The sequence below is a fragment of the Gloeophyllum trabeum genome (genome assembly GCF_000344685.1).
Source record: "Gloeophyllum trabeum ATCC 11539 unplaced genomic scaffold GLOTRscaffold_00007, whole genome shotgun sequence".
NCBI lineage: Eukaryota > Fungi > Basidiomycota > Agaricomycetes > Gloeophyllales > Gloeophyllaceae > Gloeophyllum > Gloeophyllum trabeum.
This window is the reverse complement of record NW_006920416.1, coordinates 1,162,672-1,189,283: the sequence shown is the minus strand read 5'-3', so window position 1 is coordinate 1,189,283 and position 26,612 is coordinate 1,162,672. Positions and strand designations below refer to the sequence as shown.

Here is a 26,612-nt window from a genome sequence, read left to right as displayed (position 1 = left end):
GTGACATGGTGTGACGGCGGTGCTCCAACTTGAATCCTCTTGAATCTCACCTTGAAGGGGTTTCCTTGAATTTCCTTGGATTTCTGTTCATCGTCAAGCAGGTGGGCCCTTCGATACTGATGATATACTGGTAGTTGTTTCTATGGTGGGATTAAAGTCCCAGGATCCGGAAGGGCAAAAGGTTAATCACTGGCAATATTTACAGGTCCTTCTGAGGCTTTGATTGGCTGGCTATTCAGACTGCACCTCCCAGTGCTTATGTCTATAGGTACAGATTGTTGCTGCTCACTTTGAACCCTTCTTCACTGTCAAGCAGATTTTCCTGTGCACACTCTGTCAAAGGTACTTCTGCCCTTCATACAAGGTGCCCTGACAGATCCACAATTTGCCACCTACTACTTTTAGTTGGTCTACTCGAGCACTCTTCAACCCTAATATAGTATCAAATATTGTAAGTTCGTCTAATGTCATCAATGTCGCACTTGAGCTCATCGTAAAAGCATCGATGGATGGAATATCCTTCGACACTCGAAATGCACAAGCGGAGGCCCTCGCTCTCCTCCGAAAAGAATCTTTGGATATCTACAACCGCCTCCATTCAGTTGCAGAAGACATTACCTTTGTCAATGAGGTGCATCGCACGTATCCATTATTACCCATCCTCCGTAAGTGTCGCCTGGTCTTACGAATAGGCTCTGACTGGATCGTCTGTATGTAGCTAACCTACGCTGTGGAGCATGGTACACGGATCCCAGCATAGTCTGTACATTTTTCGTCCTTCCTTGGCATCGAATAAGTTCAACGGAGCAAACACAGGCAGCAGCCGACATCGCGGCGTACTTCAAGTCCACCGACGGCCACTTCGGGAACTGGAGCTTTAACCTGCGACGCCCGAACTTGCATCTTCTGCCCCTCGCTGTCGAGCACAATGGGTACGTCGTGCCCGCTCTACTCCTTCATCCATTCACTCACTCATCCAATCACGAACATAAACGTATCCGACATTAGAATGATCCTCGTAGACTCCACGCGGGCCGGCAAGCGCATGCCCGATGCGCTCTCCAAGACCGTTCCCATTTGGTGCGCCGTACTCAACCGCGCGGTGCGCCTGCGCCAGGGACTCCTCGACCCAGACAGCTGGGACACACGGCTGTACACACCACCCGGGACGGTGAGCGCGCAGGAGGCCCAGCAGATCGAGGAACACCTTGACGCGTGGGCGCGCTCGCTCGCAGTGCGCAACTTCCCTTCCCTTATCCTTCACATACAAGGAAGCTGATGCATACCAATATTCCACCAGGACTCATCGTACGCCCTCCCCCATCTCCCGCACCCCCTCCGCCCGCTATGGCTTACTCCGTCAACGTCCGTCTTCCCGCGCCTGCCCGAGGGCTTCATTCTCGTCCTCTGCGTCTCCGCGTCGAAGCGGGTGGATGCCGGAATAGAACGACGACAAGCGGGGTTCGCGTACGTCCAGGGCTCGGGCGACGACCATGAATTGTGGGGTAAGGTCCGTTGCCGCGTCCTCACGGGCATGTGTGCCGATGCTGACCCGTACACCGCAGGGCCTCACTCCCAGCATCTTCTGGGCGCACAAGGACCGCCTCCTGAATTGCACCCGTGCCGAGCTCCCTGCCCTAGTTGACGAGCTTGTCACGCAGGATCGCATCCATCGCGCTCGGGAGGTCCGCAATGACTGGACGGCGCCCCCGGTACCTATTCGACAAGTGTCAGGCGCCCTGCTTATATGCAGGACGTCCGACCTCCCTACCACCCTACCGGACGCTTCACCCCCTGCCGAAGGCGATTCTGCCACAATGGCGTATGTCATCATCACGAACGATATCGCCGAGGCCAGTGACTCGGAGCCAAACGTGCTGCGTTTGCGCACCCCGCCAGGGAAGAAAGGCCAGCTGCACTTCCTCGAAATCGTCCTGCCGCAATCTGTGTCGTTCATAGGCTCCGCCCTGCGCGCGGGGAGGAAGGTATGCATAGCGTGCGACGAGGGCACGGACACTAGCGTCGGCGTCGCGCTCGTGGCCTTGCAAAGGTTCTTCAATGATGAGGGCAGACTCGTCCCCGACGGCAAAAGCACAGCTGGTAAATACAATGCCCTTCATATTGCCGTCGTAATAATTTCACGGTTACATAGACAAGCAGACTATCCGCACCCGCCTCCAGTGGATCATTTCCAGCCAGGCGCGCGCAAACCCTTCGCGCACGACCCTCAAGCGAGTCAACGAGTTCCTCCTCACCTCCCCCTCCTTCCGCTCTTTCCCCACCAACTCACTTCCGTCGCCCTAGCGTCACTCCTGCAGCCGTGCTGTACACGATCACGCGAAACGGGACCCTGCACCCGGGCTCGTACGTGCTCGGCACCAGGAGATACGTGCCCGGGGCGAGCGTTATCTGCGGTGTGAGCACACCGCACACCGCGTCGGCGTAGGGCCCGGAGGTGAGGACGCGCGCGGGCGACGACTCGGAGGTCTCGCGGAAGAGGGAGACGTTGAGTGCGGGGAGGGGCGAGGGCTGGGCGAGCTGCAGGCGGATCCTACGAGAGATTGTGGATGTAAGGGCGAGGTTAGGTATAAGGAGGTAGGGGATGCAGCACGAACTTCACTTGGGTTTGCGATTTGACGTGCAGCTCGTACTGTGGATTCGAGAAGTAGCGGTTAAAAGGCGCCGCGCCGGCAGCAGTTTCATGGTCCCTGCGAACGCATCATTGAAAGTTCACCTCTTCATGAATACGTCGTGGGTGATAATGGAGCCGTACTGACCAGGTACCCCGCACGGTCTTGGTGTACATCCCCGCGCCCTCTTGCGGGATCGGCTCGAGCTCGAATGGACGGTTGCTTGCTACTTGCAGCGAGAACTTCCCCTGCTGGTCGGGCTCGAATGCGGAGACGACGAGCGTGTATTCCCCCGCTACCCAGATCCATTAGTCTGATACCGCGCAATCATCACTCTACTTACGGGGCAGGTCCTTCCGGGCATGAGCCAGTCCGTAGCTGTATGGCCCTGAACCCACCGCGATATCGTTCGGGCTGAGTCTGGATAGACTGGTTCAGAATCATGCAATGATGACGGAGGGGAGTGCTGACTCAGTCACGCGCTGTCCTTCAGACCATAGGACGGTCAAGTTGAGGGGTAGACTTCTGTCGCCCTGCAGCAAGAACTCCACCGTGGCCTTACGTCCACCCTTGGACTTCGAGTCCCGCGTATTCGTATCAGATTGGATGCGGAGATGGTATTGTGGGTTGAGCATGAACGTAGGGTGGACACAGCTGCCACCGGCATTTTTCATAGTTAGGATGCCCTCCATCTACGACGCGGGTATCAGTGTAAGTGCATCGGAACATGATCAGATAGACGGTGTTACCTTCTTGACGTACGTTGGAGGTGGCGTCGACCGGTCCCAGCTTAGTGGGACGGTGGAATATGCGGTCACTGTATAAGCAGTTTCTTCGAAAAGCCCCTCGTATGAGATTAATATGGAGATGATGTCTTCAGGACCTTGCAAACGAATCCGCGCCTGTAGCTGGTCAGAGCCGATCTGCGAACGTTCTGTGGACAGCACTGACCGACGTATGGGGACTATTGGTGTACATGCCCTACAGACACGTTGATCCATCAGAGCAGCTTGGCATATTTTCTTCCTACTGACCTGCGAAGCTAATTTTTGCAATGACGCTTGATCGCTCAGACTATCGTCCTGTTCTACTCGCAAAGCAATGTACTCCGATATTCTCCGCCGATCGACGACATGTCTTGTCAGCACTACCCACAGCTCGCAGTCAACAGGAGAGGACACCTGCAGGCGCAAGTGATCATATGCCGCTGTGAATTCGTAGTATCAGGGTCAGCACCTCCGTCCATTTATCGCTCGGGCTGACTCTTAAGTTCATTTTCGCTCGACTCCGGCTTCCATATTCTGTGCATTGACGGTGAATTTTATCTCAATTGAGGCAACAACTGCACCTACCCGTGGAACGTCAACTGGTTAGGAAAGAGCGAAGGATCCCAGCTAAGATATATACTATGCAACACATGACAAGCGTCGTCCCACGATATTTGCCAAGCTCCTAATGCTTGTCAGCGTTGACGCCGTTCACCAGGACGTATAGTGACGCACGGGACTGACTGTCAATGCCGTTCGTGCAGGTCTGCCCTTCACCACTTTCCCAAGACTCACAAGGGATAAGAGGGTCCAGTAAGGTCAACACGCGTTCGCCGCCGACCTCGTGGATATCTATTTACAAAACATGGAAGGGGTTCGGTATAGATACGGAACGGACGCACCGATAACAGCGTAACAGTGAGCCGGCAGTAGTGTACGACCGTTCCATACTATATTACTCTTCTTATCTGTACCTACAGTGGCAATGCACCGCCCTGAGTAGAATGAGCATCGACTGAAGAAGTCGCAGTACAGTGTGACTTTACCTTCATTAAACCCAGCGACAAGGCGACTCCAGGTATTCTCGCGCTCAAAAGTGGGACTATATACAACTCAGCAGTTGGCCGTCACATAACGAAGGGTAGTATACCTGTGGAACTCCAAATGTTCAGGTATCCACCCAGTTATTGCACTGAACAAAGCGTAGGTAGCGGTTAAAACTGACGTCAGAGAAACCTTACTGCAAGTCAATGCTCGAATTACTGTCGAATGTGATGAGGAAACGGCGCCACAATGATAGACGTCCTTTGGCTCACGACCCAGGAAAATCATATCCTCCCATAAGCTTCATATACTGCAAGGCTATTAGGCGAGTAGAAATTCTAACTGCAGACAACGTACCCCTTTCCCAAGTAGCGAAGGCCAGAGTTGACCTTTCGATATAGCAGACATACATAACGGAATTCCGTCCGACGAGTACGGTAACTTGTCATCGAAAGCTAGTGAAATATGAGTCCAACGCAACGATCGGAATGCCCGCCTTACTTATCTAGAATCCTCTCTGTCAGTTCAACAATAGAGAGTGGAGAATGGGTCGCACTCGCCCGGCGATATGCGCCATTAAAGAGGAACCTTGCTGCGTGCTTCCCGTCAGCAGGCGCGCAAGGAACACCCTGTGTATCTTGTGGGTACAAAGAAGAGAGCCCTAGCTTTACAAAGCGCAATATGTAAGCAGTAGACATCTGTCGTTCCCAGCTTGCTGACCTTGGTGCCAAATCGTCTAGCATGCTCCACGCAAACTGCGAGCGACGAACTCACGGAGCAATCTGACACGAGATGCTGCGTAATATCATGGGGCATGAGAGATGCGGTAGCTACTTGGCAATGAGGTGAGAGGTCTTGCGGTCTCTGGTATTCCGCTGAGCAGGCGACCTGCTCAGGGGAGAATCCTGGTTGTCCCTCGCTGATGTGTCAATATCAAATAAGATCACCCAGCTCGACTAGATTTGACATCTCATCCTTACCTGCCTTTCGAGGTGGATCTGTCCCAGAGTTCGAATCGAAGGCCGTTTATAACAGATGACTTATCGAGTACATAATACTGATATTCTGATGGCGCGGTACCCTTCAGATTGAGGAGCGGAATACTTGTGAAGAACATGACTTGCGCTGGGAGAATCTGTCCACTGGTACGGGCGCAACGTTCCGTTTCAACTGCTTGATCTTCTCAGCTCTCTCCAGAGACTTCGCGGCGCGAGCCTTGTATTCCACTCGAATCGCGTCGTCAGTGGCCTTGCGACTTGCATGTAAGTAGCATTCTACGGCGCGAACGTAGAGTCGAAACGCAGAGTCCCAATTCTTCTGGAGTTCTGCTCTGGTTGCTTTGGAATAGGCCTCCTAGAGTAGTGTGTGGCGGCTGTAGACCAAGAAGTATTTCGGTATATAGCACATGACCAACCTCACCGTCCTGGCTATCGGAAGCTGGTTTCACTGACATGCAAAGACTCAAGCGCGCTGGGACGTCGGATTGATGGTTATCTTTTCGTATAGTACTAGGAGACTTGGTGAAGGGCAGTACTGTAGCGGAACTGAACGTAGCGGAGACGACATGAACTCCGTGGGAAATATGACACTTCTAATGAAACGCGACCCTTGCGCGTTCCGATCGCGTTCGGAGTCGGACGCGTTCCTAGGCCTCGCGAACATAAGGACCACAAGGGGCCGAGGAGAGTCTATCTTGGTGCTACCCACTTCTCAACAAATTGCTTTAGCTTATGGCTTTTCCTCTCGTCAAGTTCGGTGTCCTAGTCCAAAGTCAACGTCAAGGTACACGTACAAGGAGCACTATAAGAGAGCTGACCTTCGTGAGGATATCGATACTGGCTCGCAGTTCTGCAATTCTACGCTCGGCGTCTTGTGCAAGGTCTGCCACTTCCATGGGGACACTGAACGGAGCGGAAGTATTCACATGTGAGTTCTGGTATGCAGTGGAGAGTAAGGCACCGTGGCCCGCGGTGCTGCATTCAAGTTCAGGTTCGCGGATCAAGGTGAGCCCAATCACCTATGAATTAGCAGCTGACTACTCACACTTCATTCAGACTAAGTGGTAAATTCGTGACCCAGACGGCCTCCCGATTGACCCAATTATGCGACTTTTCCTGGATTGCTCGCAATTGTAACAGAATATCGTTTCTGTCAAGAAGGACCAACGGTGTACTGTCTTCGACTCGAGATTCTGTGTAACCATGAATACTTGTGTGCTCTGTTACTCGAAAGCTGCATATCGTACCGTCCAGCCGTACTAAGATCTCCTTTATGCGAGCTTCTAGCCGCGCATCCTCAGATTCTCTTGTGGTTCCAAACTCCGCAATGTCAGATGAACGCGTATTCTTCACGTCCTGGACATCATCCGCGATCTCTTCAATTTCTTCGACCAGTGCTGATACCAATGCTTCAGCCTCACGAGCGCGAGCATCTGACAGGGAAAGACTCTGGTACAGTTGAGTTATTGGCGGAATTAGATTTTGCTCAAAGTCTGTTATTGTCTGCGAAGGAGACATATCATAAATTCAGTCACATTCATGCAGGACGTTGCTGACCATATCTAGTATTTCTCCTTGGGCTTGCAGAACCGCTACTTGATCCGCGAGCCAGGCATTCTGGAGCTGGGATCTTACTTCTTCGGCCAACTTTCCGATAACAGCTGGTTGGCTATCTTCTTCCTCAATCATTCGTTCCAGTAATTCTCTGCCATGGTCATCGTCTAAACGTTCGAGATGTCCGCAGACGGACTGTAACTCTTGCACCACGGCCATGGGAGCAACCTTGTCTGACAGTAAAGATGACTGTAGCCTCGACGCCTCCGCCTCGACTTCTTGAGGACCAGGTAGGTAATCTTGGAATGCCTTGAGATTGTGCTTCTGTACCTCGTGCCTGTGGATAATGTCCGAACGCATGCTGGCCAGACTCTGTAGGCATTCGTCTATAGCTCTTCCATAACGACAGGGAAAGAAACATCATAAGTATGATAATGCTGTCCGTAGCTGGAGAGGAAAACCTTACCGGCTGACCATTACCGATTTGGGTTTGTCCTTGGAGAGAAGAGCGCGAAAAAGCCGCTGTGCGGCATCCAGGGAAGATGAGACCGCTGTATCTGCCTGGAAATACAATAATCAAGCAGACGAAATCAAGACATGCGATTCAATAGCGCAAACATTGATGGAAAGCTCAGACAGGCGTTCTTGCCCGTTGTGTATCGATGTATCGGCTCCCTTAATTTCGTGGCTTAGGTCTTTCAGAGTCTGTTTGGCAGTATTACAAGCCGACCTGTACGTTGTACTAAGTGAATGAGGGGTTAAATCCTCGGTGCGAGAGTGCGTACTTCATTGTCTGTAGACGATGCCGGAGATCTTTGGCTTCGGCTTGCAGGATGGCAGTCTCAGAATCCATATATAATTGACGTGACCTAGGCAGTCACCTTTGAGGTATGCGAGAGCGATAGTGTGGCGCAAACCCTCACCTAAGACGCGAGGGGCTGAGATACTTTGAGAGCAACCATTGGTCAGAATCTTGCACAGCTAAATTGAGCTGTTGCGCCTTGCGCAGCCTGTGGAATGGCATCGCGTCAGTCTACAGTGGCGCCATTTTCACAAGACGTATTGGACTGTAGGGCCTGCCTCGGCGAAGACTAGGTGAGGATTGCCAGTGCCAGAGCAGATGGATGCTTCGTATTACCAATGGAATGATGAACTGGTACTTACGTCTCCAGCTCCTCAGTCTCGAGTGCGATATCACTCAAACATGCCTTGAGCCCTTGTTCGTTCGATAGTTGTGAGATAGCCTCATCGGACTCGGGGGCCCCTTCGACTTGGGCCACAATCCAATCTACAAGCTGCTTTCCTGCCGGTAGATCGACTACCCACTCGATGTCGCTGGGTGTGACTGCAGGCCCTCCCAAACATGAAACAATGTCAGAAAACCGATCAGCCATGGCGACAGGCTAGAGGATGTCCTTGGCTCGCAGCGAACTTAGATTAATGTAATTTGGACGCGTTGTTTACGCGTTGTTTGGCACCTGCCAAGTATGGTCTCGGTGGCTTCGAATAACACCATCATAGCAACACAGCCCAGGATAGCTACGGTCATCGATACGTCCGAAGAGCCATCACTAGGCGGTGTGTATGAAAACAATATAATAAAGTGCTTCGCTGTCCTCACCATCCTCCTCCGCTACTCCTCCATGGGCTGCATTCGGGCGGACTAGGCTTGCTGAATCGGCTGCGAAGGATGGTCTTACGGTGCTGAGATCACCAACGTTAACTGGTACCTTTCGATTTCTCTGTCGGGCAGGGCCTTTTCGATCTCCTCAAGAAGTCTAAAACTTCCGGTATATTGGAGGAACCAGACATGCGGCGGTCGTGCGGGCCACGACTGCCACCCCTTTTGTTTACTTTTATCTTCATGTCCAACTTCATACAGACCTTACCAGCCTTAGCAATACCCATTCCATTAAGCCCTTTGAATATCCACCCCGCTATTTATCCTCGGAAAGCCGTCGTCGAGTATAGAGATGGCAAGATCGCAATAATCGACTCTGTTACCCTTCAATTTATAGCCCAAGGACCCGCATCAGATGGAAGCGGCTCGGCTTTCTCTATTGCAGCAATCCTATGGCTTCTCTTCGCTTTCGTTAATGGCGTACCTCTCGCCATTGCTGGAATTCGTGGATGGCGTGTGACTGTTGCTGCCGCCATAGGTCTGTCACTAGCAGTATGCGGTGAGTACGATGATTTGGGCTTCGTAAGACTGGATCTACTTGAACATGTCGGGCTTCCGATGTAATATCCCAGTTCGAGTTGACCCAGCCATGAGGGTCTTACCTGTCGTGCTTAGTCCGCTCATTGGTCGCGTGCAGGTTGGGCTGCTATCATCAATACGATGGGCGTTCCGGACATATCGGATGAGGCCATCACTCTCATAGTCTTCGGAATGTACGCCGGGGGTTTCAGCCTCGGCTTCTTCGATTTCGCGCGAATAGCAGGAATAACTCTGCTCGGCCTCGGCGGGGGAGCAGCGACGGGGATCCGTCTCGCACTTCTACGAGCCAACCTCCTAATCCCAGTGTTTTTTGTTAACTGGATGGTCGTCGCGTTAACAGGGGTGATCGGAGGGCTCTTAGTGATAACAAAGCAGCGCGTTGCAATAGTACGTTCCTGACCGTCGTTTCGTCGCGATACTAACGAAAACCTGCAGACACTTTGCTCTGCGTCTTCTGGGACGTTCCTGACCGCCCTTGGCGTCGATCTGCTCCTAAATAAGCAGACCGGAATGAGTCGTGGCTTGCGATTTTTATTCGACAGAAATTCAGCTCATCTTGCAGTACGCAGCCCACTGTCACTGTCTTTCTGACCACGGTCTCAAACGGGAAATCATAGGATCTGATCGGCAACGGATACCAGCCTCCCATAACTACTGTGATAATTCTGGGCGCTTCATTGGCGGTCACGTACGTCCACTATGATATCCTGCCCACTGGTGTTGTGCTGATGACTCTTGCCCGCCAGTCCCTTGGCCGCATACGCACAGCACAAGATCTTCCCGGCACCCTTTGACCGAAGACCAATGGAAAAAGATATAGAGGATCTGAAGAGTCCAGATGGGTTGAATAGAACGCAGTCTCAGCCCAATAGTAGGTTCAGTGTATGAATACCAGCAGATCTTCCTACTCCTCCGGTCACACAGTGTTCATAAGGGCAGCCAGAATCCTCCGCCTATCTGTGCGGTGCTAACAGAGGTATTGTCCGGTATCTGGTACCGGTCAGTGTCACTGCAGACATAACTTCTCGCCGTCGATGGGGGCGGTAGTCGGCGATAACGCGCCGTAGCGACATCGCTCATTCTTTTGCACAGATAACGTTCTAAATTACCAGCGAGAGATGTGGGGGGACAGATCTGGCACTCAGTACATAGTGCAAACTCGTAGAGGCGTATTAATAGCAAGCCTCTATGTTTAGCATGTAGAGACCCAAACCTAAGAATGCCAGTGATGAGAGATCTTCTCATGAAAGCATCCTAGACTCGTCATGAACTATCACTCGTAAGACTAGGACGCACCAGTCACCATCCGGACTTGCACCAACTGCTCAGATAGCCGGTACTTGACTTCATTCACGTGTTTCCCGCACAGGTTATTCCCTCTCTTCAAAGCATTCTAGTCGGGCATGGGGTTATATCATCAGCACATTCAGGCTTTCTCGACTGTAGTGCAGTACAAAATAATTCACCAGTGGAACCCGATTGATCAAGCTTCGAGTGCTTGTGGCCTACGGCCAGCCGCCACAACGATATTCCGCCTCGCCGCGCAGCGCGTCCCGAGTGCCATTTACGTCAGGCTAGACGCGACAGCCAAGTCTGCTCTGGTACAAGGATGATGCGCTAATCATGTGTACCCTTCACCCATTCCACCCTGCACCTCAGTAGTCTGCCTAAGTAGCTCGCTAGACCAGCAAGCGATACTCATGGCAAAAGCGCACACGGGTTTCCGACATCTTGACTTGATGGGTGATGGTGGCTGCGGAGACATTCGTGGCCGAGGCCAGTCAAACATCGGGAGGAGAGCGGGCAGCGGGTTCGACGACGGCAATATCGGAGGGGCGGAAGCTAGGCGGCTCCCCCGAAGCACGAATGCGGGGGAGCAATAGGGGCAAGGTGCGCTTCAATTGTTTTCACGTGCTACCCCGCATTCAAGCAGCCTCTGTCTGAAGTCATGGTATCACTCCGGAGCCCAGGAGCTATATAGGCGGTGCTGAGAGAGGTCCCTGAACTCGGTTCCACCCCTTGGTTGAGTCCACACTACAGCATGTCACGATCCGGCGACAAGAAACAGGTCGGGTTCGCCACCCACATCACCGCAGGAGGGATTGCTGGTGCCATGGAGGCAGTATGTTCGCTTGTTGTGCCCCTGTCAGCCGTAAACTGACTCGGCTAGCTATGTTGTCAACCCTTGGACACCATCAAAGTGCGAATGCAACTCTCGCGATCCGGTCGAGCACCAGGGGTACGTGTGGGATACCTCCGTACTATGCTATCTAATCTGATGATACGTACTATAGACGAAGTCGCGGGGGTTCATCGCAACGGGTGCATACATCGTCAAAAGAGAAACCCCTTTAGCCTTGTATAAGGGTCTTGGTGCTGTACTCGGTGGAATCGTCCCCAAGATGGCTGTGCGGTTCGCGAGCTTTGAGGCGTACAAGGATTGGCTATCAAATAAAGAGACAGGGAAAGCGAGCATGGGGAGCGTCTTTTTAGGTTAGTGCCGGTCTATAGTCGTATGCGCTCATCCTCATCTTACATCCCTTTGCGTAGCTGGTCTGGGTGCGGGAACAACGGAGGCAGTGCTGGTGGTGACACCCATGGAGGTGGTCAAGATTCGATTACAAGCGCAGTATCATTCCTTGGCAGATCCCATGGACGTACCCAGATACCGGAACGCTGCCCATGCAGTGTACATGATCCTAAAGGAAGAAGGCGTATCAGCCTTGTATCGCGGTGTTACACTCACGGCAATCAGACAAGCCACGAACCAGGGTGCGCAAATATTACTTCACGAGCTACTCGCGCCATCTGACATGAGCCATAGGCGCTAACTTTACGGCATATCAACAGCTGAAGAAGTTTGCACATAATAAGCAACCTGAATTGACCGACCTACCTTCATACCAACACATGCTCATTGGACTAATATCCGGCGCCATGGGGCCCTTTTCCAACGCTCCGATAGATACCATCAAGACTCGTACGTCCATGAGCCCCATGATTGAGACGTAAGCTAATGCAGAGATATAGGTTTACAGAAATCTCCTGCTACACCGGGAGTGTCGGCGGCTCAGCGTATAATGGCGATTGCTCAGGACATGTGGAAACAAGAAGGCGTTCGCTCCTTCTATAAGGGAATAACACCTCGGGTGCTTCGCGTGGCACCCGGTCAGGCGGTTGTGTTTGCGGTCTACGAGCGCGTTCGGAGGATCATCGAGGACATCAAGGAAACGGATGTCACTGAGAGTTACTCGGAGTGAGGATGACAGGTCAGTTTCTGTGGTTTGTTGTCGGACATGCGTCTTGAGTGGACGAGATCGTCGTTGGAATATTCTAGCAGTCACTACATATTGTATCAATACTCACAGGCAATGCAATCCCTTCGTAGCTTCTGCTCTAAGTCCTGGCTCTTCTTTCGAAACTCTTCGAACTTGCCAGGCCGCGCGACAGTGCACGTGACTACAATTAAGCGTCACGTGTATAGGTATGCGCAAATAGCGACAAATAACAGATTTGGGTTATGGTAAGAGGCATAACATCGCGGTGTACAGCAGACTGTAACGCGTCTCCTCTGCATATATCTGTATAAAACGCGTTCTGGCCCCAGATATGTCTGTATGGACCCCGCAACAAGCTGGTCTGCAGGAAATTCTGCAGACCATCCACGATTCTACGGATACCCACAATAAGGAAGTTCAACGAACAATCACGCAGGTACGCAGACGGATAGTATCTGTCGGTTCGGAAGTTGACCGTTCAGTAGAAACTTAACCAATTCACGCGGGTCCCAGATTATATTGCGTATCTAGCTTACATCCTTGGCTCTATGCCGCAGGAAGAGGAACGCATCCGGACGATTGCTGGATATCTACTGAAGAATAACTCCCGGCTGATCCTTCATTCATCGCCTCAAGTGGCGCAATATGTAAAAGCAACCGTCTTACAGGCCTTTGGCGACTCCTCCGATATTGTACGCAATGCTGCGGGTCAAGACTTGGTCGCCTTCCTTGGGGTCCTCGAACCCAGAAATTGGCCGGAGTGTCTACAGCAGCTGGTTGCCGCACTTGATTCGCAGGATTTAGGACAACAAGAGGTATGTCTTACTGCTTGTCACGGGGTTAGGGTTGTCACAGGCTTTACCTTCCGATATGAATGAATTCATGAAGCAATGCTGATTCATGTCATTTCGTAGGCTGCGTTCAACGTTTTGGAGAAGGCTTGCGAGGATTACCCACGAAAATTGGACATTGACATCAACGGCACGCGACCGCTCGACTTCATGATCCCCAAGTTCCTCGTCCTCACCGAACATCCCGACCCGAGAATGCGTGCGCACGCTGTCGCGTGTCTTTCCTACTTCGTGCCGATCAATTGCCAATCGCTGTACGCGCACATCGATAATTTCATTGCATGCCTCTTCAAACGCGCGTCAGACGAGGATCCCGCTGTACGCCGGCATGTCTGCCAAGCGCTCGTTTTGCTGCTCGCGTCGCGCCCCGAGAAACTGATGCCAGAGATGAATAACGTGGCAGAATACATGCTATATTCTACCAAGGACAAGAATGAAAACGTTGCCCTTGAAGCCTGCGAGTTCTGGCTCACTTTCGCCGAAGACCCGGAACTAGCGCCATACCTTCATCCTCTGCTTTCTAAGGTGGCCCCAGTCTTACTGGACTGCATGGTGTATGGCGAGGACGATCTACTGTGGTTGGAGGGTGATGTTGAAGATGCCGATGTGCCCGACAAGGATACGGACATCAAGCCTCGCCATTACGGCGGCAAGTCGCATGGGTATGAGCGCGAAGCAAATGGTGGCGGTGGTGGAGGCGGTGGAGGCGCAGGCGATGGGAAGCCTAGAGTAGGCGCGTATGGCGAGGAGACGATAGACTCGGACGAAGAGGACGAGTACGATATGGATGATGACGATTTTGCGGATGAGATGTCCACGGAATGGAACCTGCGGAAGTGCGCAGCCGCGGCATTGGACGTTCTAGCTGTGAGGTTTGGACAGGACCTTCTGACGGTACTCCTCGAACCGTTGAAGGAGAAGCTTTGGAGTCCGGATTGGTTGCAGAGGGAGAGCGGAATCTTGGCCCTAGGTGCAATGGCTGAAGGTACGTAGTATTTTCATTTCACAGGCTCAGCTGATCGTCGACCCTCCATCCATATAGGATGTATCGACGCGATCGAGCCGCATCTGCCAATGTTAGTACCGTACCTGATCCAGACGTTGAGTGACCCGAAGGTCTGCATGGTTCATCATGACCCTTTTCAAGGCCCTTTTCTGACGATATGCCATTCCAGCCTTTAGTCCGGTCAATCACCTGTTGGACTCTGGGTCGATACGCCAGTTGGTGTACACAGCCTGCATCGGAAGAGCACAAGAACCAATTCTTCGTTCCTACCATGGAAGGTGTCAGTGACCTTGTCCGTTGTCTTTGTGAACGTATCGTCTCAACCCACGCCTAGTTACTTCGCATGGTGCTTGACAACAACAAGCGCGTGCAGGAAGCTGGTTGCAGCGCGTTTGCGACTCTGGAAGAGGACGCAGGCCCTGAGCTGGCACCTTACCTGGAACCCGTTCTGCGAAATTTGGTATTCGCGTTCGATAAGTATCAACACAAGAACATGTTGATCTTGTACGACGCAGTGGGTACCCTGGCTGATGCAGTCGGGAGGGCTTTGGCCGACCCGATGTACGTCGAAATCTTGATGCCGCCATTAATGAAGAAGTGGGAGAAGCTCAAGGATGATGACGAAGATCTTGTGCCGTTACTGGAGGTATGTCCTCGGAATAATGCTCGTTGCGCATAACCTCGTTCATGCCAAATGATCTGTCTGTTAGTGTCTGGCGTCAGTAACGATCGCGATGGGCCCTGCCTTTCTCCCATATGCCGGCCCCATATTCATCCGATGCAACAATATCATCCATAACGCGCTATTACAATATCAGGCGTACCAGCAGAACCCAGATATGGATGAGCCCGATCGGTCATTCTTGGTAGTCGCTTTGGACCTCTTGTCAGGATTGACGCAAGGCCTTGGTATGGCTTTGGAGCCCTTAATCACCCAAACACAGCCGAACCTTTTCTCGTTGCTCACGGTCTGTCTCAAGCATCCCCAAGCGCCTGTGAGGCAATCCGGTTACGCATTGGTTGGAGATATGGCCATGTCGTGTTTCCCTTTGCTGCGCCCACATATGCCGGGTATCATGGCCGAGCTGATCATGCAGCTAGACCCCGAACCGAAGGTTGAATTCATCAGCGCCTGCAATAACGCAGCTTGGTCCGTCGGAGAGGTAGCTCTGCGTTACGGTCGTGGTAAGATTTGTGGTTGCGCTGGCTGTTACATGGATGCTCACGACTTTTTGATTGCAGACGATCCCGAGTTCCAGCAATGGGTCAATCCTCTGATTTCCCGATTAATACCGATCCTCTTGCACCCTAAAGCCCCACGTAGCTTACACGAGAATGCTGCCGTGTCGATAGGCCGTATTGGACTTATGCACCCTACTCTCGTTGCAGCACATCTCCCTGAATTTGCTCAGGCATGGTGCCAGGCGTTGTACGAGATCCGCGACAATGAGGAAAAGGATTCCGCTTTCCGAGGATTCTGCACGCTCGTGCAGACGAATCCTGCTGGGATCGCCAAGGTCAGGTGACATGCCCTGGAAAGTATGCTTGCGCTAAAATTGCTATTTCAGAGTATCCTCTGGTTCTGCAATGCCATTGTCCGGTGGAACTCGCCGACGCCAGAGCTAAACTCGATGTTTCAAACGCTTCTGAGCGGATTTAAGCAGCATGATCCGGCCGGGTGGGCACAGCAAGTGGCGACATTCCCTCCTGGTATTCAGGAAAGGCTGCACCAGCGGTATGGTGTGTAAGACATCGGTGGATGTTGCGCGTCCGGTCCTGTGAATTCAAAAGAAGATAAGAATAGCTATGTCCCTTTCCCTCCATTGACGTCTCTGTTGTTTGTGCGCTGTGATGACTCCCTTTGTGCATCTGGATCTTACCGTAGCTGTAGTATCTTCCCATCTTGTTCTTTTAGCATGCTTGTGCTCCACGTGCATCGTCCTCCACTCCTTCCCTCCTGAATGTCGTATATCGTCTTGCCCTCTGTTTTGCATACGTCAATTCATCTCTTTTCGTAGCAGTAGTCATTTCTCCTCTCCATTGCATGCAGTAGATAGTATACAGTAGTTACCACGAACTCGACGATTTCAAGCATCTATATAACTTCGTCATCCCATATCCAAACCCTGGTTCCGCCCTAGCTATAGGAATGTGTGCTTATACCTCTCCAAATATCAATGCCTCTGCGGTGTGCCCATGGCCTGCGCTGCCCTGTACGATATCAATAAGGCCAGTCAGAACCTAAATTAAATCTAGATAACCCCTCGGTTAAGACCGATCAATCCGTTTGCTTCCGCCGGTTGGCATCCGCCTAACCAAGAACAATGGCCACAGCTGGTCAATAGTCTTTGTTTCCACCGTCTCCTTTCCCTCTCACCTCTCTTCACTGCCAGCAAACATGCTTCAGCGCATGACCGACCGTCTTGGGCGCATCGCCTCGCAGAAACAGAATCAGCACGGGCCGCTGTCGAAGGGCCCCGGAAATGTGGCTGGCTCGAGCTCGGCGCGTCCGTCGGTGTCGCTGTCCAGCGAGGGTTACCCCGGGAGCGACCTCGGCAGGAGTTTGGATGGGGATACCCTATACTCACCGACCTATGCGCCACGGAGAACAAAAGGGGCGTATCGCCTGAGCGATTTCATTATCCAGAGGACCTTGGGGATGGGCAGTTTCGGCCGTGTTCATCTTGGTGCGTCGATCAGCGTGATCGTCGTATTTTGCATTACCGACACCGCCTTAGTGCGGAGTAAACACAATCTGCGGTTCTACGCGGTGAAAGTGTTGAACAAGGAGAAGATCGTGCGCACGAAGCAGGTGTCGCACACGAACGACGAGCAGCATATGCTTATGGCCGTTCAGCATCCCTTCATTATCAACCTCTGGGGATGCTTTCAAGATTCATTAAACCTCTATATGGTGATGGACTACGTCCCCGGCGGGGAGCTCTTCACTCTCTTACGCCGGTCAAATGTGAGTAGCCGCTGTTAAGGTGTTGTGCATTCGCCGACATCGCATCCAGCGCTTCCCGGATCCTGTGGCGAAGTTCTATGCCGCAGAGGTTGCCCTCGCTCTCCACCATCTTCACAGCCTCGACATCATCTACCGAGACCTCAAGCCCGAAAACATACTATTGAACTTTGACGGGCACATCAAAATCGCGGATTTCGGATTTGCGAAGCACTGCGACACGACGACGTGGACGCTCTGCGGTACACCCGACTACCTCGCTCCCGAAGTACGCCTTTCTCTTCTCTTCATGTGTCTCTCATACTTACGTCCTCCGAGATCATCGGGAAGCAGCGGTACAACAAGAGCGTGGACTGGTACGCGCTGGGCGTGCTCATCTTCGAGATGCTCTCTGGCTTGCCGCCCTTCCACCAGCCCGACGGGAACCCCGTCATCCTCTACGAGAAGATCGGGCATGGGCTCGCGTACATCCGCTGGCCCCCCGTGTTCAGCGCACACTCGATGGATCTGATCGAGCACCTGATGGACAAGGACCCGTCGAAGCGCTACGGGAACTTGCACCATGGCGCGGGGGACGTGTTCGCGCACCCGTGGTTCGCGGAGGTCGACTGGCGGAAGCTGCTGGCGAGGGAGATCACGGCGCCGTACCTGCCGAAGATCAACGGGGACGGCGATTCCAGCGCGTACGTGTTTTTGCTTTGACTTTGTGAGGGTACGCCTGCTCACGAAGTCTGGTATGTAGCTTTGAGAAATATCCGGAGGACAACGCCACGCTGCATTACGGGGCGTCCGGGCCCGATCCTTTCGGGAACCAGTTCCCCGACTTTGACTACGCGGAGTCATAGCCTCCCCGGTTGACGATCTTGACGAGGCACGATTATTTATTGTATCGGTAGTTTCCTTTCCTACGGTCATGATTCGTTCCACGCCCTCGCGATGTATTCTGCGGACTGTATACGTAGCTAATGACTGTTCGACGTTCTGTACGCTCGGGAGGAGATGTTAATAGTCTTGTTGTACCCGTAGTGTACGCAAAATGAGTCGCAGAATGTTGGACTTGGTCGTTTTCGAGTAGAGCAAGGGAGCCACGTGACCCGCGCGTCACCGTCACGGTTCCGTGGTGCTGCAGCCCCGCTGTGGCTCGCTTGTTCATTCTTGCCAGCCATCCTTTGCTGGCTACTTACCATGTCTTCACCCTCCGCGCTGTATGCTTTCCTTCGTTATTGCTAAGCTCACTCTGTATCCGAGAATCAACGACAACGCGCAGCAACAACCCCCGGTACGAAATCTATTCCCAGGTGAGCTGTCGGGGACACCTCTCTTTCTGCTATGATGTCCTAGTAAAAGGGTCGACTCCCGCACCCCGCTGCCCCGCGCCGCCCTCGAGCCCCCTCTCGTCCGATACCCGGCGGGCCACCCGCGAGCGCCGTGGCGCGCCTTAAGGCCGGACACACATCATCACATCTACTACTACCTGGTTTCATTACTTTCGGGACTCCTGATAGGCCGCGCGCCCCGAGCCCCACGGCGCGCGGCAAAGGACGAGTCTACAGCTTGTTTGCCCGCACCCGATGCCTGGATGGCGTATGGGAGCGGGTTGATTTTCGTGGCGCGGTTGCCGAGCCGGGCAGGAGGAGGACAACCCCTGCCGGGCGGTCGCAGACGTGGTTGTTTTTTATGCGCCGATAGGATTTATACGTGCATGCTATAAGCGCCGCTGCTGGAGAACGAGGCGGCGGCGTGTGGTTGTGTGCGCACAAGGCGGGCTTGGGGCGGGGAATGAGTTGGGTGCGGGGGGATGAGATCGAAATGCGCGCTTTGCTATTCGTGCGCCTGAGCGTTCATGTTTTCTTTGGCTCAAGTCTGTGTTCCTTGTTTGCGTGCTGATTGCTCGCTGTCTGTGCAGATCTACATTTGCATCTCCATCCATCTAATCGAAATCATCTACGATGTCCTCCGCGGCCTACGCCCTCGGCCGCTTCGCCGCATGGTCCTACCTCCCCGACTACGCCACCGCGCAATGCCTGCGGCTCTACCACCGCTTCCTCCCCTCCCCGCCGCGCCCGGGCACCGCGCAATACGCGCTCCACTACCGCATCGCCTTCGCCTGCGTCGTCCTCCTCTTCCTCAGCTACAACCTCGCCGAGGCGATGCGCGCGCTCCCGCCGAACCTCTACGAGGTGCTCGGTGTGCGCCCCGATGCGGACGAGCACGCGCTGAAATCGGCGTTCCGCGCGTTCGCGAGGCGCGCGCATCCGGATCGCGTGGGACCCGCGGGGGAGGGGCGGTTTGTGCAGGTGCGGGATGCGTTTGAGGCGCTGAGGGATCCGGTGCGGCGGTTTTCGTACGATCGGTGCGTGCCTCGCGCTTGCGCTTGAATGTGTATGTGGGCGGCTGAATGGGATGGGCGGTAGGTTCGGCCCAGAGGCACTCACCTGGAGCCACTGCGCGACGGTACGGGAGTACCTCCGGCACGGGCTGATGCAGGCGAGCGGGTTCTACATCGTGAGCGGCGTGTTTCTGCTGTTCTTGTCGGCGGTTGGGAAGCCGAGTCCGGTTGCGTTCGTACGTCCCCCGCCTTGCCGTTTATTTAGTACCTGCGCTGACGACGACATGGATTAGTGGCGCTACCTCCTCCTGCTGAGCCTCGTCGCCTCGGAGCTGTCCTTCCTGCTCGGGCCCTCGCCCTCGCCCACGTCCTCGTCCCACTCCCACTCCCACTCCCTGTTTCTTGATGACCCGGCGTCGAGCTCTCACTCGCAGGGGATTCTGGCCAGGCTGTTCCCGCGGCGCGTGGCGTACCAGCACGTGCTGTTCCTGCACCAGCTGTTCCTGTTCTGCTCGGTGGCGCTGAGCCGCGTCGCGCCGGTGGTGTTTCCGCAGGGGGCGGAGGTGGGGGAGGCGGTGAGCGGGGAGGCGGTGGCGGAGAGGGTGAGGGGGGCTGCGAGGGTGTTGGATCGGGAAGGTGTGTGTTCGCCGCTTCCCTGCCTGGCACACGGATTAGGGAGACTGACGCGCATATAGTCGCGGGGCTGATCGATAAGGAGTTTCGGACGCTGCAGAATGCACGAGGGGATGCGGGGAGGGATGAGGTGGTGGGGCTGCTGACGAGGGAGATGGAGGATATGATTGTGGAGAGCAGGTTGCGGCGCGAGGTGGAGGCGGGCCCGCTGCGGACGGTGTGGGAGGCGGCGGTGCGGCGGGGGGAGGCGCGCGCGAGGACGGCGCCGCCGGAAGTTGGGGCGGGGAGTGGGCGGACGCGGGTGCCGAGCGCGGCGACTGTCCCGTCTATCCCGACGGCCGCGGCGTCGGTGCATGCGAGCCCGAGCCTGCCGTCGCCGCCGGGGAGCGTGTCGCCCGTGGAGAAGAAGGTGAAGCTGGAGGAGGGGGAGGGGGAGAGCCGGCTGGGCGCGGGGAGGCTGCCGTCGCCGCGGCCGTCGCCGGAGCCTGCGTGGTCGCGGAGCAGCCCCGTGCGCCAGCCGGTGAGGGTGGCGAGTTTTGTGCGGGGGCGGTCGGTTTCGTATTGAGGGGGGTGTGACTCGTCGATTGAGTGGGTGTATTATTACTATTGTTTGGTGTATGTGCAAGTACAAATAGAACAGTGCTGGCGTGACCACTATACTGTCCAATTCCGTTTCGGTCGGGGCATTGCTGCTACATACAACCAAGTGCCCCATCACGATCTAAGACTAAGAGCAAGCCGTCCACATCGCAGGACGATAACTGATTGGCGTTTGACACGGGGCGACACAGGATCCGCGATGTCTCCGTTTCACCGGTTCCGACAATAACACGGAACACATCTTGTATGCTCGCCGAGACCTGCTCGCCGATTACATAATGTCTGAGCTGGAACGGGACTAGCGGGGGGCACAAGACCGGATGTGGGCGCGTGCGGCCGCTGGAATGATGCGAACGCGCGCGCTGATTCGCTCGTCCGGGGGCAGGGGCTGTCCGCCGACGAGCACGCTCTGCGGTCGCGGCCACAATGCAGGCGGGCTGATTGTGATCGATGGCTGAGGCTGGCGTTATAAGCCTCGCGCGAGGTGCTGGCTCTTGTCTTTGTCTTCGTTTTCATCGCTCAGCCCGAGATGCGGTCAATGAAAGTGTACGAGCACCCGGACTTCACCTACTCCCCCGAGCCGCGCAACGCGCTCATCCTCGCCGTCGAGGGCCTCGCGCTCGTCGCCGCCTCCACCTTCGCCGCGTTCAAGTTTATGACCACCAGCGCGGGCTCCGCAGCGAAAGACAGGTTCGTGTTCACGTGCTTGTCCTTCGTATGTAGCATTGGGTATTCACCCGCCCGGGCCAGTGCAGCAACGCCACTCTGACTCCATCGGCGTCGTGAGTGAATAGAATGGCCATCGGGACGTCTTGCCGATGAAGATCTTCGGGACGCGACGCATCCTGTCGTTGTCAATGGGCGCGCCGAGCGCCGTTCGGAGGGCTGGGGATGGAATCAAAAGCTTCAGATATTTATCGATGCGCCCCGCACACGCGTCGTTTGGTTTATTCCCGACTCAACTCGGGCGGAGGTCGGGTTCGGCGTCGTTTCTCATTCAACACGGACTCAACTTGTATGCATACACCCATCCACTCACCTCACCACACCACGCCTTGCTATTTATTGTCTGTATTGTGCTTACTGTTTTGAAGATCACTCTATGCTGTCTGTTTCGTTTTGCATTGCGGCCTCCGGAGTCCGCTGGGGTAGATGTTGTTTGCATAGTGTATCACGACAATCATATCTGACGATCATCGCACCGACGTCGCATCTAGACGCCCATACTCCGTACCAGGATACCCTAGCACCGGATTGGCTCCCCCTGTACCGGACGGTTGTATTCTTCCTTCCCTTCCCTTCCCTTCCGCTCTATCTTTGTGCACACCCCGACTAAACTCGGGACGCCACATTCAGCCAACGTCCTCCATTCTACCTAGCAGAGTGAAGCACCGGTCAGAAATTTATTTTACATGGACAGGGAGGGGAACAGCCTGTGATCGTAACCGGAGTAGGGTGCACCGGCAGTAAGAGGAATGAGCCCTATTTACAGCTACTGCAAGGAAATGCTGTCACTGTGTCACACATGCTGTCGCTACCTAACCCCTTTGCAATAATTCTGGGCAATTGCCCAAGGTTTTGCGAAAGGTCTGCCCTATGCCACCTTGTCTGGTTTGGTCATATACTTTCTGCCCGTCGGACGTCCTCTGCTCTGTGCTCACCATATGTCTCACAGCCACACCAATTCTTCCTCCCCTACCTTGACTCGGAGAGCTCCGTCTGACTCGTCTGTTCTGTCGTGGAAGACTGAGCACTATAGTCAACTGTTCGACGACGCGGAGCGGTCCACTGACCTTCTTGTCGAACGCGCACATAGCATCATCAGCAGGAATGAAAAGGTGCTCGATGCCAACAGTCCTGAGGGCTTAGAGTCTCGCAGCTTTTCTACGAGGGATGCTCATGTATGCACCTCATGAGGACGGACGTCGATATGTGGCTATCGTCATTCACGTCCAAGACGAGAAAGGGCCTGAGGAAGTGGCTAATGCAGCTCAAGCTTGGTGGGACTACCTTATGAGACCATGTGAGTTCTGGCACGGCATGTTCTTTTTGCTCTACCAATGGACAGTAGTCAAGGCACTTGCGCGGCAGGATAGTACCCATCATCGAATCCTAGCAGCAGTCAGACTCCTACTCTCGACGCAACTGCCGTTGGCATATAGAGTCCGCCACTCGATCAATACAGGATGACCTGCGAAAACAGGTGTGTGATGTGAGTGTTGCCCAATGAATCGCGTCAACCTCGCGAAATAGGTGGCTACCCGGGAAAATGACCGCTGTGCAATCACGCGTGTTGGACAGAAGTGTGGTGTCGCAACGAGTGAGCAACGAGTGAATCCCCCGGCCGAACCCAGTGCTGTAATGCATGCAGCACACATCCTTCCATTCTCTCTCAATGAATTCCACGAAAATCGCTTACATGTTGGGCTCCTTTGCTCGTCTCTCTGGCCAAGAATATGCTGACTTCATCACAGGATCCCGCGATTACCTGGGATATGCTCCACCATTGGACCGGCGTCAATATTAGGGAGACCATTAATTCCCCTGAAAACGCCATCTTTATGACCCGAGACGAGCACCTCTTTTCGGGTCCTTGCAATTTTGTCTCGACGAGGTGAGGGATTGCTGTTTTGTACTGCGTGCTCTCGCTCACTCAAGGCAGATCGAGGGCCAATCAAACCACTACAAAGCCATATGGCTTCCCGAGAAAGGTTCCTTCGGCAACGGGCAGAGAGTGCTCGACGTCGAATTCCAGCCGTCGTTCATGGGCAATCAGGCTATCCCTGTTCCCAACCCCAAGTACCTCCGCATCCACGCCGCGTTTGCGCGCGTGCATCACATGGCGGCGGCGGCCGAGTTGTACAACGCCAAGCCTGCCCGCGACGACGGCGCCTTCACCCGACTCGTTACCAGCGAGAACTTTGACCTGGTCTCAAACATGCTCACACATGTCAGAGTTTACTAGCCGCCCCCCCCCCCCCCTTCGGGAGATGATTCGTGTGTTGTTGTAGAGTGTCGTGGCATGCAGAAGTCTTAATGGAAGTGATAGTGCAGAGCAATGGTTCATGGTTCATTACTAAGGCCCGAGACCTATCGTTACACTGCGTACAAGAATGTGCGTGCACTTAGCTGATGCAATAGGGCCGCCGGGAGGTACGGCCAGGAGCCCAATCGAGGATATAGCAAAGCTGAGGTGACAGGCGATCAAATGTCGTGGTACGTGGACATTCCTCCCATTTGATTGTCCCGTTCCTCCTGTAGCGCACCGCCCAAGGCCAGCGAGTGCGTTTCGACACGCCTCCTTTCCCAGAGACGATCAGCTATGCTTAGCGGACACCTAGGCAGAAGCATTGCACCAGCTACTGAGCCGGAGGCCGACTTGCCAGCGAAGGTGCTAGTACGCCGCCCCTCGTCTATGGCATGCATCTCGCGCTATGTGAGGGGTTCCAGTTTTCTTTATTGCTATGGACGACATCAGCTCGGAAAGGTATGTGAGAAGTGGCGGCAGACGGATCGAGATCTAAGTGCACTACATGACCTACACCAAAAGTTAGCAAATGCGGCTTGTGATGCCTCCACGGTCTGCGCACCTTATGACTGGTAAGCTCGGATGATGCTGATTGAGTCGGCAGGCATCCCGAGAAACACCGCCCTTGTATGCGTTTTGGCGGCCGCATGTAGTTTGGCTAGGAGATCATTATAGCACCCATGTCACAATCGTGAAGGTGACCAGATTACAGCAGCAGCGTCCAGGTTTGAACGGGAATACAGCTTGGGTACGCTGTAAGTGGCAGGAAATGGTCATCCATCTGACGGGAGTACGCGCAAAAGCAGGGAGAGGATCCGTCAATAAATAAAGTACCCTTACGACACTTGCAACACAGAAGGAGGAGAGGAAGGGGAAGGGAATCTAGAACTGCCCGATGCGCTGCTTCATCTGCTCCTTGACGGTCTGGTACGCGTTCATGATCGTCTGCTCGTTGATGACGATCTCTGTCGTGTCTGCTCTGGGTCGCGAGACGCGGGACGCGATGGTTGTCGAATCTGTCTCGACGATGATTCTGGGTGAAGATCCGTATCAGCCAATCTGTCACAAAGATGATAAAGGAGTGTAGAAGGGATGCAGGGGAGGGAGGGGCGTACAGGAGGGCTTAAGAAACGCACCCGTCATCAATGGTCTCGTCTAGACACAGCAGCACCAAGTCGAGGTTCTCAAGCACGCCACGCTTCTCGACCTGGTTCCGGAGTAGCATGTGCAGTGCGTCGGAGAAGGCGGACAGCGCGTAGTGGACCATGAGCTCGTTCTCTTCGGGCGGGGAGACCAGGTACATGATCAGGTCGAGCGAGTGCTTGTAGACACAGAGGTGGGAGTCGTAGAGGATGATATCGCCTTCATAAGTAGAGTATCGTTATTCAAAGAATGATACAGATGATTTGTATCCATATGCAGAGAGCAGGGGTTGCCGGCCAGTTGTAAGCCAAACGGATGACACTAGGAAGACTCAGCTGGGCGCACCTGTCGGCTTTTTCGTCTTGGCAAACAAGCCCTTCTCAAATGCTCTTTGCTCTTTCAAGGTGAGTAATGACTTGCTCTCGCCCTGCGGATGGCTCTTTGGGCGGTAGTACTTGGCAAGGACGCGGTGGCCATCGCTGTCCAGGATGATGAAGGCGGAGATGGTATACAAGGAAAGGTTCATCGTGCGCCTGGCCTGAAGCTGGTACAGATGATTTATTTGCCGTACTTTTGTGTTTCGGCTCTGATGGAAGCGTCGGGCAGGGATGAGCAGACGTGGTGGCCACAGGCGCTTAGCAGGACGCGTCTTGCTCACGGCCATCATCCGCACCCTTCGCACACTTGAATACATTCGTTACGATACCGCGTCTACAGTAGAACCATTTCCGAGGAAAGCATGCCCCCCGTCCGCTTCAAGCTCGTCTTCTTCACCCCGGCCTCCTCGACGCGCACTATCCTTGACCAGCTCTTCGCTCGGCACCCGCAAACGCTAGGCAAGATCGGCGCGTACGAGCAGTGCGCGTTCGTCTCCCGCGGTACCGGTTAGCCTGAGGTCCCAGTCAAATATTAAGGGAATGCAATCCGACGCTAGTATCAGGCCAGTTCAAGCCGACCGCAGAAGCGAACCCCGCGATCGGTAAGCCGGGCGAGCTTGAGTTCGTGGAAGAAGACAGGGTGGAAATGGTGGTGAATGATGGAGGGGACAAGAAGGAGATCAGGGAGGTGCTTGGTGCGTTGAAGGAGGTACGTCGTGCTTGTATGTGAGACCATTGTGTTATTGGTGCAGGTAACGATTTATAGGTGCACCCGTATGAGGAGGTCGCGTACGACGTGTATCGGCTGGAGGACGTTTGACCTCGAATTGCCTTTCTGCTGCTCCGTGTCTGTCAAATAAAACGAGGTTATATTCCCATTTTCAATCAAAGGCGTAGGCACCCTATCACAGCAAGGAGGCATGATATCGCATCCATTGATCGGGTCTTCAAGGCTTCATGATCGGTTAAGCTCGTGGAGGCTTTCGTCAGCGTACCCCACCGTTCCTAGCTGCGAAATCAACATTCCCTACCAAGGTCAACCTCATAACTAGTCTCTCTGGTTCAAGGTTCACGGGCTGAAATGCGGGATCGACCGTGCTGTACACAATCCACTTATACCGCGTCTAGGGACAAGGCTTCCTCATACGGTCAGGTTATCAGCAACGTGCCTGTTGGTGTATTTCACGT

At 54.1% G+C, this 26,612-nt stretch overlaps 10 protein-coding genes across 10 annotated transcripts; 7 read left to right on the top strand and 3 right to left on the bottom strand.

The window, feature by feature from the left end:
- Positions 1 to 5: 5 nt before the first annotated feature.
- GLOTRDRAFT_106009 (initiator tRNA phosphoribosyl transferase) lies at positions 6 to 2,304 on the top strand (the record flags this gene model as incomplete). The annotated part of the gene is made up of 8 exons (XM_007868242.1): positions 6 to 8; positions 548 to 665; positions 719 to 763; positions 824 to 932; positions 1,009 to 1,234; positions 1,301 to 1,510; positions 1,566 to 2,100; positions 2,153 to 2,304. The coding sequence occupies 8 exons, from the start codon at positions 6 to 8 to the stop codon at positions 2,302 to 2,304; spliced, it is 1,398 nt and encodes a 465-aa protein (XP_007866433.1).
- Positions 2,287 to 2,923, bottom strand: GLOTRDRAFT_41696 (uncharacterized protein; the record flags this gene model as incomplete). The annotated part of the gene is made up of 3 exons (XM_007867894.1): positions 2,287 to 2,551; positions 2,616 to 2,708; positions 2,778 to 2,923. Coding segments are annotated over 3 exons (504 nt in total), but the record flags the coding sequence as incomplete, so codon positions are not given.
- Positions 2,720 to 8,387, bottom strand: GLOTRDRAFT_121484 (uncharacterized protein; the record flags this gene model as incomplete). Its single annotated transcript, XM_007868241.1, is given in 24 exon segments — positions 2,720 to 2,925; positions 2,974 to 3,050; positions 3,102 to 3,322; positions 3,393 to 3,419; positions 3,582 to 3,611; positions 3,665 to 3,837; positions 4,193 to 4,249; positions 4,300 to 4,371; positions 4,444 to 4,499; positions 4,548 to 4,589; positions 4,639 to 4,659; positions 4,714 to 4,751; positions 4,799 to 4,830; positions 5,162 to 5,196; positions 5,216 to 5,360; positions 5,422 to 5,576; positions 6,234 to 6,414; positions 6,485 to 6,555; positions 6,700 to 6,942; positions 6,997 to 7,144; positions 7,190 to 7,365; positions 7,460 to 7,550; positions 7,917 to 8,003; positions 8,158 to 8,387. 13 exon segments carry the CDS (start codon positions 8,385 to 8,387, stop codon positions 4,726 to 4,728), a joined length of 1,620 nt encoding a protein of 539 aa, XP_007866432.1. The 3' UTR covers positions 2,720 to 2,925; positions 2,974 to 3,050; positions 3,102 to 3,322; positions 3,393 to 3,419; positions 3,582 to 3,611; positions 3,665 to 3,837; positions 4,193 to 4,249; positions 4,300 to 4,371; positions 4,444 to 4,499; positions 4,548 to 4,589; positions 4,639 to 4,659; positions 4,714 to 4,725.
- Positions 8,388 to 8,857: 470 nt separating this feature from the next.
- On the top strand, positions 8,858 to 10,102 carry GLOTRDRAFT_76646 (uncharacterized protein; the record flags this gene model as incomplete). Its single annotated transcript, XM_007868240.1, has 5 exons — positions 8,858 to 9,173; positions 9,312 to 9,601; positions 9,650 to 9,775; positions 9,832 to 9,902; positions 9,961 to 10,102. 5 exons carry the CDS (start codon positions 8,858 to 8,860, stop codon positions 10,100 to 10,102), a joined length of 945 nt encoding a protein of 314 aa, XP_007866431.1.
- A 1,153-nt stretch (positions 10,103 to 11,255) lies between these two features.
- Positions 11,256 to 12,606, top strand: GLOTRDRAFT_138879 (mitochondrial carrier; the record flags this gene model as incomplete). The annotated part of the gene is made up of 6 exons (XM_007868239.1): positions 11,256 to 11,336; positions 11,385 to 11,453; positions 11,509 to 11,707; positions 11,765 to 11,986; positions 12,039 to 12,194; positions 12,245 to 12,606. The coding sequence occupies 6 exons, from the start codon at positions 11,256 to 11,258 to the stop codon at positions 12,472 to 12,474; spliced, it is 957 nt and encodes a 318-aa protein (XP_007866430.1). The 3' UTR covers positions 12,475 to 12,606.
- A 170-nt stretch (positions 12,607 to 12,776) lies between these two features.
- On the top strand, positions 12,777 to 16,465 carry GLOTRDRAFT_76639 (ARM repeat-containing protein). Its single transcript, XM_007868238.1, has 9 exons — positions 12,777 to 12,928; positions 12,978 to 13,307; positions 13,407 to 14,328; positions 14,386 to 14,459; positions 14,519 to 14,629; positions 14,684 to 14,995; positions 15,060 to 15,534; positions 15,592 to 15,866; positions 15,918 to 16,465. The coding sequence occupies exons 1-9, from the start codon at positions 12,824 to 12,826 to the stop codon at positions 16,095 to 16,097; spliced, it is 2,784 nt and encodes a 927-aa protein (XP_007866429.1). The 5' UTR covers positions 12,777 to 12,823; the 3' UTR covers positions 16,098 to 16,465.
- A 454-nt stretch (positions 16,466 to 16,919) lies between these two features.
- GLOTRDRAFT_61216 (kinase-like protein) lies at positions 16,920 to 18,376 on the top strand. The gene is made up of 5 exons (XM_007868237.1): positions 16,920 to 17,036; positions 17,088 to 17,317; positions 17,367 to 17,582; positions 17,633 to 17,997; positions 18,057 to 18,376. Exons 1-5 carry the CDS (start codon positions 17,009 to 17,011, stop codon positions 18,157 to 18,159), a joined length of 942 nt encoding a protein of 313 aa, XP_007866428.1. The 5' UTR covers positions 16,920 to 17,008; the 3' UTR covers positions 18,160 to 18,376.
- An 887-nt stretch (positions 18,377 to 19,263) lies between these two features.
- Positions 19,264 to 20,213, top strand: GLOTRDRAFT_76633 (chaperone J-domain-containing protein; the record flags this gene model as incomplete). Its single annotated transcript, XM_007868236.1, has 2 exons — positions 19,264 to 19,667; positions 19,729 to 20,213. The coding sequence occupies 2 exons, from the start codon at positions 19,264 to 19,266 to the stop codon at positions 19,934 to 19,936; spliced, it is 612 nt and encodes a 203-aa protein (XP_007866427.1). The 3' UTR covers positions 19,937 to 20,213.
- A 4,300-nt stretch (positions 20,214 to 24,513) lies between these two features.
- Positions 24,514 to 25,690, bottom strand: GLOTRDRAFT_138875 (coatomer protein). Its single transcript, XM_007868235.1, has 3 exons — positions 25,393 to 25,690; positions 25,041 to 25,266; positions 24,514 to 24,937 (listed from the first exon to the last, which is right to left on the bottom strand). The coding sequence occupies exons 1-3, from the start codon at positions 25,571 to 25,573 to the stop codon at positions 24,787 to 24,789; spliced, it is 558 nt and encodes a 185-aa protein (XP_007866426.1). The 5' UTR covers positions 25,574 to 25,690; the 3' UTR covers positions 24,514 to 24,786.
- Positions 25,691 to 25,785: 95 nt separating this feature from the next.
- On the top strand, positions 25,786 to 26,244 carry GLOTRDRAFT_61210 (uncharacterized protein; the record flags this gene model as incomplete). Its single annotated transcript, XM_007868234.2, has 3 exons — positions 25,786 to 25,931; positions 25,988 to 26,133; positions 26,191 to 26,244. Coding segments are annotated over 3 exons (346 nt in total), but the record flags the coding sequence as incomplete, so codon positions are not given.
- Positions 26,245 to 26,612: the final 368 nt, after the last annotated feature.